Genomic DNA, 12,172 nt, shown 5'->3' on the forward strand with positions numbered 1-12,172 from the left:
TTCAATTGTCTAGGTAGAAAATGCTGTGTAAAAACAAATTCTTTTGTCTGTCTGTTTTTTCTTTTCAACACAGGGTTTCTTTGGGTAACCCAGGCTGTCCTGAAACTCACTCTATAGACCAGCCTGGCCTCTTTTTTGTGTGTGTGGGGTGGGGGATTGTTTTTTTGGAGACAGGGTTTCTCTGTGTAACAGCTCTGGCTGTCCCAGTACTCACTCTTTGGACCAGGCTGGCCTCAAACTCAGAGACTCATCTGCCTCTGCCTCCCAAGTGCTGAAATTAAAGGTGTGCACCACCACTGCCCAGCACAAATTCTTATAAATACAATAGATACATAAAATTTGTTGGCCACAACACATTAAAATTTGTGTAAATATGGATTGAATGTAATCTTTGTGGAAAGTGACTCGGTTCAAAGTCACATCTGTAGAGTCAGGTGAGGATGCAAAAGGGTAGGAAATGATTTGACCATAATGGACATGGAAGAGCTTCATCATGAGATGGGAGCTCAATAAATATCAGGAAAGCAATATAAAGTGGATATCTATAATTATAATTATAACTAATATGGAGGAAAATCACACAAAGAGAGAACAAATCTCACTCAATACCAGAAAAGCCATACCAAAGAGAAACCTGACAAACATAAAAAAATGTGGGAAATTCCTTTTTCCTAGAAATCATCCCTCAGAAACCATGAGAAATCAATAAAGATGAAGAAGCCTATGCATGCAACACACAAGGTAAGTCCTTCAAACAAAGCTCAAATTTCATTCACCAAAAAGTATTTATACAGAGCAAGACTGTATAGGTATAACTATTGTGCAAGAGTTTTCACTTAATAGTCAAACTTTGTGGGACACTGGAGAATGTACACACAGGAGATTGTGTACTCCTTGGGACTATGCAAGAAGGCTTTGGCTCAGAAGTCAAATGCCGTGAACACGAGAAATCCACAATGGAGAGGAGACATGAATGAAGTCGATGTGGTAGTACCTTCTCCCAGAGGACAGACACACTTCAGTTTAGTAGATGTGGAAATTTTGTCTTTTAGAAGTCAAATCACCATAATCTTCAGAAAATTCACAGTGGAAAGAGAATCTAAACATGTAACAAATGCCAACATGCCTTTAACTGGAAACAGCAGCTTCATTTTCATTAAAAAAAAAAACATTTCTAGACAAAAACCTTATAAATATTCTGAGTGTTAAAAGGTAGTTTTGACAAGTCCAATTTTACTGAACACAATAAAAAAGAATTCACAATGGATAGAAACCTCATATTTTTTGTGAAAATATTTACATATTTTGTACTTTTCCCTTTCTCCATCTCCTCTATGTCTTCTCCCCCAATTCTTCCTTAAAATTATGGCCTCTTCTATTTAATTATTAATTATATATATGCATATAACTTACAGAGTTCATTTAATTTTGTATGTGAATGTCTTTAGAGTTGACCTCTTGTGATTGGATAACCTAATATGGGAACATCTTTATTTATATAGTAACATGGAATCATCATCAAAAATTCACATTGAGGGGTCCTGTTGTAGAATTATTTAGGGTGTGTTACATTGGTTTCTACTGTGGAACATTTGTTTAATGATACAAAGATGTGTTGCTTTCTTTTATGTTGCATTTGTTTAATTATGTGTGATTGGTTTAATAAAGAGTTGAATGACCAATAACAAGGTAGGAGAAAGAATAGGTGGGACAGGCAGGCACAGAGAATAAATAGAAGGAGAAAAAGAGAGAAGCAGCAGCAAGAGAGAACAAGGAGAGGAGGATGCTAGAGGACAGTCACCCAGCCACTCAGCAAGCCACAGAGTCAGAACGAAAGATTACAGAAGTAAGAAAAGGAAAAAGTCCAGAGGCGAAAGGTAGTCGAGATCATTTAAGAAAAGCTGGCTAGAAACAAAACAAGCAAAGGCTGGGCATTTATAAGAAAAAATCATCTGTGTGTGATTTACTTGGGAGTTGAGTGGTAGCCCCCCCACAAAAGTCGAAAGAGTAAAAAGACAAAGCAACCAACAACATTTTGGCACCAAATATGAGACTTGAATATCTATCTAGAGCCTGAGAATGTTGAAACAAACAAACAAACAACAAAAAAAGGACTTTTTAAAGAAGCTCTGCTATACAGTAGAACACTTAAGCAGCATTTTCATACTAAATAGAAACAAAAAACTAAGTAAAAAACACCTGCCACAGTGTAAAGCACTGACATCCCATATCTGGGGGTTGAATGTGGTTCCAGGTCAAACAAACCTCCAACCAGGACACAAGCTCTAGGCTTGGCTCTCATAAACCTAGCAGTGGGCAGAGCCAGTCAAGAGAGCCATGCAGAGGATCCAGGTGTAGCTTAGCAGTCTAAAGTTTTCTTGTGCCATCAAAAAAGGCAAAAAAGACACATGGTAAAAGGAGGTCCAGGTGGAAAAACCTCTAAACAGGTTCTAGTGTGTTTTACAATGTGCTTAGGCTTAAGAATGAAAAGAAAATGGGTATAAAAGTCGCAGAAAGAAATAGTTTTTTGTTGTTTTCTTTTTTTAAAAAGTCTTTAGTGACAGTAAGCGTAAAAGAAAAAAGACAGGTAAAGATGGGAAATATGCAGAGAGTCTGGATCCTGTATAGTATTGTGCTGATTTTGAAATTTTTGATTGCTGATAAGCAAAGAGCTGCTAAAAGACCTGGAAATGAATGAGGGACTGCAGAAATAAACCAGTCTGTATACTTTAGGAATGCTTTAACTTTAAAATGGAAGTAAAAAATATATATATATAATTGTCAAATTAAAATAAAAAATGCTTTTGAAAAGCAGTTTTGTTTTTATTTCCACAGAAAATAAGAAGCTGTGGATTCCTTCCAGGTTCATATAGTTTGATCAGAGAAGACCTCCTGAATCTTGTCAGGTAATATGTATTAGCAAAGGTTACTGCTGGTCTTCCCAAAACTTGGCCATTATCTCAGTTTTCTCTCTGGGACCCTAAAGATGCCTTCACCCACATTCAACAGGAAGCAGTCTAAAGAAAATGATGCCCACATTCCCAAAAGGGATGTGGGAGGCTTCTGGTTATTTGGAGGGCTATGGTTGCTTGTTATCATTTTGGGGAACATAGTATATTGATAGAAATTTATAGTTATTTTTGTTACACTGTATATATGTTTCCAGTCTTGTTTGGGGTATTTGCTTAAATAGTTTATTTAAAAATACAATGGATAAATAAGAAATGAGCTGTTCAACTAGGTTCATTGTTTGTTTATCTTGATTTCCATTTTATGGGTTTTTTGTTTGTTTGTTTATTAAAAGGAAGAGAAAATAAAAAGATCAGAAATTTTGGTAGGTAGGGAGGTAGGGTGTAATAGGTCACCTTTTCAGGGTGACTTCTGCTGGGCTCCTAGCCAAGTCAGATTCCTACATTCCATAGTTGGAGCATGAGGATTAGAATTATTAGGAAAAAGGAGTGTAGCTATAGGAGAAATAAGAGAGAGAAACAAAGGATCGTATTGGGAGGGACATCCAGTGAATACTGAAAGTCACTGTGTTTAATTTCCATTTGCTTCAATACCTGGACCCCAAAAGGTAAGAGTAAGATAAAAAAAAAAAAAAACTGCATTCACATGATACACAGAATTATCAGACCAGCTAAAGGGTTAGGCGCTACATTTTTAGTTAAACATTCCATTGCCCAAACAAGACAAGTAACGCTCACACCCTAGACCAAAACATAGTGTAGGCAAACTATTCCCTATATATAATCTTTAGTTATCTCCCTAAGGGAGTAAGAACCTAGTTGGATGCTTAGATTTTTGTTTGAGGGAGAAAAAGGTCTACTTCTTAATACCTAAAATACCAGATCTGAATATTAGCCATGCCTGTTATTTGAATTGTTGACAATAACCTCAAAAGAAAAGAACTAAGTTCCAACTTTCTGACCTTTAGTCTAGTACTAGGCCCTGTCAGTAGGGAGTACCCACAAGGAATTGGGGAAAGGAAATATATCATAATACCCCAATACGATTTTTTTCAATTAAAAGTGACAAATATAAATTTCAGAAATGAAAAATATTGTAATTTTTTGAGTTGTTACTAATAGTATCTTTGGTTTGAAGGCTTTATGATATTGTAAATGCAAAGTGTAAAACTTTGTAATATTTAATAGTGATAATTTAAATATCTTCAGATGTGTGATTTCATCCTGTGTTTCTGTAGTAATAAGGAATGGTCTATATCACTTAGCATTCAGACATAAAATACTATGCTCTTGAGATACATTACAAACTACATGGTGTTGCTACCACCTCTGGACTGGAGCTCATGAAGAGACTGAAGATATTCAACCAAGCGATTGGGAGTGAGTTGGCTGGTTGTAGGACTCCAGTGTCTGAAGAGTGTGTTGACGACTTGGTGCTGGACCCTTTGTGAATCAGAAAAGGTTCAAAGACCCAGGACACAGCATATTGGAGGCAGGTTGCTCAGGAGTTGATTTGTATCTCCAGGGATGACAATGCTGTTTCTTCAGAAAGGTAGTAGCAATCGCTACTTTATGAGTCACTATCAACACCACCTTCAAGCCACTCCTGAGACACCCGAGTTAGCTCGGCCAGAAGTGCAAAAGTTATCATATCTCCTGTTGCAGCCGCCTCTCTAGTACAGCTTTTAATGAGTACATGCTTGTCCAATGTGAAAAGGTGCAACACCTTCTGTGGATGAACACATGGTGTAGACCAAGCCACATCCTGTAATCAAAGGCCAAAAGATAGCTGCTGATGCCACACAGGTGAGAACTGCCATGGAGGCAACACTAAAAGGAACTTCAATTAAACAGTTCCCTCAGGGTTTCCAATTTACCCCTGATTCCCCTCCCTAGAAGATTCCACTAGGGTGGACTCCCTGTGAGCAAACAGGATCAAAGAATTCTGTTCTTCATGTGACAGGCAATATAAAAAGGGGAGGCAGTCTGGAACTGAGAGAGGCAAAAGCAAAACATGCATGCAGGATCCCTGGGGTGGGCCTTTACTGAGAACACTGTAAGACAGCGTGAAGTGAAGACACCAGTTAAGTAATAAAACCACACGTTTTATTGAATACTGAGATTTTTTTTATCTTGAATATTAAATATCTCTAGGTTTTGTTCCAGATATTTGTAAACAAGAGAAGCTTCAAAAGCTCAGATAATATAGGACAAGTCATGGGAAATTGAGGAAGATTAGGTACAACTTTGAAATTTCAAACTATTGCTACTCTGCCTCAAGTGTTGTCAACTGAAACAGAAGCACTAGATTCACCCCTCCTAGGAGATATTACAGGCCTACACAAAAGCAATTTTAGTGCAAAGACAGTAAAAATAGCAATAAGAATCACACTAATCAGTGCCATTATATTTTTCTCCTGCTTCTCTTGTTCCATTTTCTTGGGCAGAGGACCACTGTCAACACTCCCTCCATTGCCACGTGAAAGGCAAAATGGTGGGTCCCACCCCAAGTTGCAGTGGCAATGGTGTAAATTATTGCAGACCCCTTTCAGATTGCAGGTCTTGGGTGAACAATCACTTACCCAAATTAATTTACTGACACACTTCCTATTAATGCACACATGCCCTGGACCGCATTCTGTGCCGTCTTTCACATGGCCAATGTCAGGTATTGTCATCCCCCAGTGGTAGTCAGTTCCCCAACAGGTGACACCATTGAGGTAAGTCCAGTGAACAGTGGAATGCTCTTCCATAAAAGGAACAACTTCTACATTCTCACACTGAACTCTCCCACAGAGGATGTCTGGGTCATTACATCTTAAGTATGTGCCTCTGAATATACCACAGTTGCCAAACCGGTCACCTCGGCTGTTAATTTCCCTGTAGCATCTCTGAGCCGCGCTCCTGGCTCCTTTGCCAAAGATTTGCCGACACTGTTCATCTCGGTTACGACATCTCTTTTCGTAGCAGTAGCCACCATCTTTACAGGAGCTCCCATCAAGCAAATAGACATCCTTAGGGCACTCGTGTGAATGTCCGTTGCACCATTCTGGAAGGTCACATTCATTGTCCCGTTCTCTGCACACTGCGGTTGATGGCATGATCTGGCAATCTTGGCAGCAAAGCCCAAAAGCACAGGCAGCTCCACCTCTGAAGGTACAGCCCCTCATACAACATGGATCTTTTATACACATTTCTGAAGATCCACAATCACACTGCTCTCCATCGTCAACTACACCATCCTCACAGACTTTTAATTTGTATTTGCTTACTGGCTTCTTTTCCTTGTGCATACAGTTGGCAGTAGAATGAGCTGACCAAAACTCAGCATAGCTGCAGTTACTGAATTCTTGGATGCCACTGTCTGTTGCAGCCATTAAGCATGCTTTCTTTCCACACGTACAATAGTCCTCATCATGCAGCATGCCCAAATTATGACCCATTTCATGTGCTGTAATAAGTCCAAAATGAACAAGATTTGGTCCTATCAAACAATCAATGCCACAATTTCTAACTGACTCACAAACAGTTCCAACATAGGCTAAACCAAGATACATGTAAAAATCACAAAATGCAAAAAGATGTGCAATATCATTTGGAATTCGATTGTTAAGGCTGACACATTTCCAAGAACAAAATTCGTCCAGGAGACTAGCTATGTTAGACCCAGTGACCTGATTTCCTTCATTCCACATCTCAATTCCAAGTAAAACCACCTCAACATCTAGTGGAAGATAAATCACATTTATTCTTTCAACAATGATCAATAATTCCAGTAACACACGTGACAGATTGCCATTCAGATAAAGAATTCGCTCATGGTCTACAACCAATGCCAGGTTAAGAAATCGCTTGTGGGTCCACCAGCCTTCATAGCTGCTTTGCATCAGTGTGGGGTTATCATTCTCTTGAAGCTTCATTTGCCTTGCTATCTCTTCTTCTGTTAATGCACATCTCATGGGGCGTAGTTGTGTCTTCTCGCTGTCCATCTTGTAAACCAAATGTTCGAATGTAGATGAAAGGTTCTTGGGCTTGACTTCATATACTGTCCCATTTATCTGTAATATTCCATAAAAGCCCCCCAAACAGGTGGTAAGCACCACTATTGATTCTGGATCTCCATCCACATAGCCATGGTAGTAGCAATTGTTCTAGACAAAGGGCTGGTCCTGGTGTAGAGCACCTTGTTCCGTGTAGGTGAATACAGAGAGGTGTCTAGACATTGAAAACTTCTTAGCTTTCATGTAGATAAAATTTCTCTGGCCCCCAAAGTGCAGGTTATAGGTCAGCCATCCCATAGCCTGCATTGTTCTGTTGCCTCTGACCCTAAACAGTATCATGACTTCTGGGAGGTTGATGTGTTGAGCATGCCCAGGGACGGGCCATGTTGAGAGAATGATCAAGATCTCTAGCATGAGTTGCAGATGACTTATCCTTGTGTGCACCACAGTCTCCCCCATAGCCAGCATGTCTACATAGACATCAAAGGAGAATGCCCTTGTCTTGGTTGCATGCAGTGCTAACTCTTAATGGTCTGTCTTCTGGCTGAGTGGATGCGTTAGCGCAGAAGGACTAAGTGAAATAGGAAAAAGAAGGCAGACATAGGAGTAGCTTAGTTATGGGCAGGCCAAGGCAGAAGAGAAAGATCCAGGTATGAGATTACATTTCTTAGGTATTAGTCTAAGGCATGACTTCACATTTTATTTACATTTGATTTGGTGTTCAATTTGGTTGAAGTACAGTCATATCATGGCTGTACGATTTATAATTTGCCCATGTTGATGTTTTCTGAAAAAGATAAAGAACGCTCAGATTTAACATGTTGTTTCTTAAATTTTTAAGTTCACATATGTATAAGAAATATTTTAAACAAAAGGTGTCAATAGACAGTGGTCCTAAGTTATAGTTCATTAAGGTAAAATTGATGTCTATATATCAACTTGGAACACATACAAAGTTTTCTTTCAATTTCCAAAAGTCAGTTTTTGAGTCACTTTTTTTTGGAGAGATCTATAATAACTGTTTCTATTACTTCTAAATTATGTGTTCAGGGCATACACACACACACACACAGACAAATACACGCGCGCGCGCACTCACACACACACACACACACACACACACAGTCTCCACACAGTTATGGTATCTTTTTCTCTCTTAATTCAAATTTGTGTAGTTAAAAAATGTTAATGTACCAATATTCAAAAGCCCATAACCAGAGTTGCTAAGCTTTGGTGGGGAAGCTATTGCTAACCTATTTCCTAAATGGACCTGACATGCTGTCTAGTAGCCTTCCGAATATGTCTGTGTTTAAGGGTCAGTGCTCCTGCCAGCTTTAGTCAGAGAAGCTCCTGCTTGCAGTGCATTCCTAGAAACACGGTGTTTATGGCAGAGAGTCTGACATCTCTGTTGAGGTCTGAAGTCATTGAGAGATGTATTTTAAACATGTCACGTGCTTCTTTAGTAATTTAAACATCTTTCACACTGTTCCTTAATTCTTTCAATTTTTAAGCAGACCAAGAAATGCAGCAGAAAAAGTTTTCATTGGATTCTTTTTTGCTCAATGTTGGAGCCTTCACTAACTATTTTCCTGAATCTATGATTTGTCACTAAATATATGCATCTGGAAACTTGTTTTAGGACAAACACTAATCTAACTTTTAGAATGGTAATAGTGCCTTAAGTATCTGAATTAAGTCAGCAAGGACAAAAGAGTAGAGGCTCGCAAGACTAAAGCAATAGATAAGAACATGAGTTGCTGTGGGGCAAGCATGATCACTGAGTTTGGAGTATCAGAACTCATGTTTACGCTCTAGGATTGGTGATTTGTATTTCTAAGCCCAACACTGGCAGATCAGGCTAAAGAGGAGTGAACAGAAACAGAGAGATTCTAGGGTCTTTCAGGACAGTCGGTCTAGCTATACTCTTTAGTTCAGTGAACAATGAAACGGCCTGTCTTGAGTATGGAGAGGAATGATAAGAAGACATCAACATCTACCTGTGGCCTGCACGTATGTGCTTATATATGCTTACACATATACACTCACAATTTAACACAAGTAAAACACACACACACACACACACACACACACAGGTTATTGCCCAAAATACCTAGATGCCATAGAAGATAAGAGCAGAAAAGAACCTTGTGAGACAAAATTTCTAAATCGTGAGTGACATTTCAATATCTTATTTCTTTCCATGTCTTTGTGGTTTGATTTTTTTTTTTCAAAATAAGATTTCAGTATATCACTTGGTCAGATTTTGATCTCATGGTCTTTTGGCCTCTGGCTCTCACTTAAAAGTATGAGGATTACAAACATGTTCCATCATATTGCTTTTCATATTTTTTCCTTGAAATACATTTGGCAATTTTTAATATTATTTTTCCTCTGATAATAAAGCTTTAATTTTGGCATGATACTCGATAATTTACTTAACCCATATAAGTTTTTCATAATCCATTCTTAAAATGTTGTCATGTAGACCTGCTACCATCTTCCATCATGTCTGTTACCAACAGAGCTTTGGCCCAGACTGCCCCTGCACAGGTAAACATTTGGATTTCAGCTTGGAGGGCTCAGCTCTCTAAGTTCTTGCCCTGGGAGGAATATCCTGTTACCCCCCCCCCACCCATCAAGCCCTGGAAATGCTGAGCAGTCTCCACCTGCTACCATTCTCTACCACGGGGAGAGTCTGGTCCACGGCTCTGTGGATGTACGTTTCCCCATGTTGGGCATCATTTGTAAACATAGAACATTCTTTCGTTTTCTGGCTGACCAAATAATCACACAAAATTATACTACAGCACTATTTGGCCAATGGCTCAGGCATATTCCTAGTTAGTTCTTATATCTTAAATTAACTAACTTTTATTATTCTATGTATCACCACAGGGCTGTGGCCTACCAGTAGGGTTCTGGAGTCTTTCGTCTTCTGCAGCTTCGTGGTATCTTCCTGACTTGACGTTTTTTCCCCTTGCATTCAGTTTAGTTTTACCACCTACTGATATTCTTCCCTGCCATAGGTCAAAGCAGTTTCTTCATTAACCAATGATAATAAAACATATTCATAGCATACAAAGGAGAATCCCACATAAGTATCTTATCAGATCACTATGGCTTAAAGTTAGAATTCAACAGCTACACTAATTGCAGAAAGCCTACAAACTCATATACATTGAACAGTGCTCAACTAAATCACCCCTGGGTCAAGGAAGAAAGAAAGAAATTTAAGACTTCTGAGAATTCAATGAAAATAAATGCGCAAGATACCCAAACTATGGGACACTTAAGAAAGCACTACTAAGAGGAAAGTTCATAGCAATAAATGCCTACATAAAGATCCTGGAGAAACTCACACAAGCAACATATCAACATAACTGAAAGCTCTAGAACAAAAGGAAGCAAATTCACTCAGGAGGAGTAGATGCCAGGAAATAATCAAAATGAGGACTGAAATTAATAAAATAGAAACAAAGAAAACAATGCAAAGAATCAACAAGACAAAGAGTTGGTTCTTTGAGAAAATCAGCAAGATAGACAAACCCTTATCCAAACTAACCAAAGGGCAAAGAGGGAATATGCAAATTATCAAAATCAGAAATGAAAAAGGGGGACAAAACAACAGACATGAAGGAAATACAGAGAATCATCAGGTCATACTTCAAAAACCTGTACTCCACAAAACTGGAAAACTTAAAGGAAATGGACAATTTTCTGGATAGGTACCACACACCAAAATTAAATCAAAAACAGATAAACAATTTAAATAGACTTGTAACCCCTAAGGAAGTAGAAGTAATCAAAAATCTCACAACCAAAAAAACAGAGCCAGATGGTTTCAGCACAGAATTCTACCAGAAGACCTCATACTAAACCTCATACTAACACTCCTCAAATTATTCCACACAATAGAAACAGAAGAGTCATTGCTAAACTTTTTTTATGCAGTGACAGTTACCCTGGTTCACAAACCACACAAAGATGCAAGTAAGAAAGAGAATTACAGACCAATCTCCCTCTTGAACATTGATGCAAAAATATTCAATAAAAAACTTGCAAACTGAATCCAAGAACACATCAAAAAAATCATTCACCATGATCAAGTTTGGTGTGGGACGTCCTTTGTCTTGTGTTGCTTTTATTGGTTAATGAATAAAGAAACTGTTCTGGCTTGTGATAGGACAAAAGAACAGAGCTATGTGGGGAAAACTGAAGAGAATGCTGGGAGAAAAGGATGTGGAGTGAGAGAGAAGCCATGTAGCCCAGCTGGAGCTGAACGGAACTTTACCTAGTAAGCCTCAGCCATGTGGCGATACACAGATTGCTAGAAATGGGTTAAATTCAGATGTGAGAATTAGTCAACAAGAAGCTCGAGCTAATGGGTCAAGCAGTGATTTGATTAGTACAGAATCTGTATGGTTATTTCAGGGCGAAGTGGCCAGGAACCAACAAGCAGCCTCCCTCCTACACAAGTTAGCTTCATCCCAGAAATACAGGAATGATTCAACATTTAAAAAAAAAATCACCTGGCAGTGGTGGCGCACGCCTTTACTTTAATCCCAGCACTTGGGAGGCAGAGGCAGGCGGATCTCTGTGAGTTCGAGGCCAGCCTGGTCTACAAGAGCTAGTTCCAGGACAGGAACCAAAAAGCTACGGAGAAACCCTGTCTCAAAAAATCAAAAAAAAAAAAAATCTATCAATGTAATACACCATATATATAAACTGAAAGTAAAAAACTATATGATCACCTCATTAGATACTGAAAAGCATGTGACAGAATTTAACACCCCTTCATGATAATTCCCTAGTGATTGAACTGGTGGTGTCTTGGAGCACATTCTCTTTGGAGGGATACCCTACTCAGGCTTGATATGTGGGGGGGCTTTGGTCTTGCCTCTAGGTGAAGTGTCAGACTTTGTTGACTCCCCATGGGAAACCTTACTCTTTCTGAGGGGTGGATGGGGGCGGTGGGGTGGGAGGGATAGGGGGGTGGTAGGAGGGGAGGGAGTGGGAACGGGGATAACTATGCAAAATGAGAAAAGATTGTATCAAAAAATCCTTAATAAAAACAGGAAAAATGTTGTCATGTAATCTTAAAGGGAAATATGCTGAAAGAATAAGATATCTTTGTACTATCTGTAATATTTTACACCTTGACTCAACACAGCTCATGAGTAACTGCAACATATTCATTTATAA

General features: G+C 38.9%; 1 protein-coding gene across 1 annotated transcript; it reads right to left on the reverse strand.

Annotated features, from left to right (window-relative positions):
- Positions 1–5,245: 5,245 nt before the first annotated feature.
- Positions 5,246–7,438, reverse strand: LOC130862623 (disintegrin and metalloproteinase domain-containing protein 25-like). The gene is given in 1 exon segment (XM_057752335.1): positions 5,246–7,438. A coding segment is annotated over 1 exon segment (2,193 nt).
- Between the last annotated feature and the right edge of the window lie 4,734 nt (positions 7,439–12,172).

Source organism: Chionomys nivalis, chromosome 20, assembly GCF_950005125.1.
Source record: "Chionomys nivalis chromosome 20, mChiNiv1.1, whole genome shotgun sequence".
Classification (NCBI taxonomy): domain Eukaryota; kingdom Metazoa; phylum Chordata; class Mammalia; order Rodentia; family Cricetidae; genus Chionomys; species Chionomys nivalis.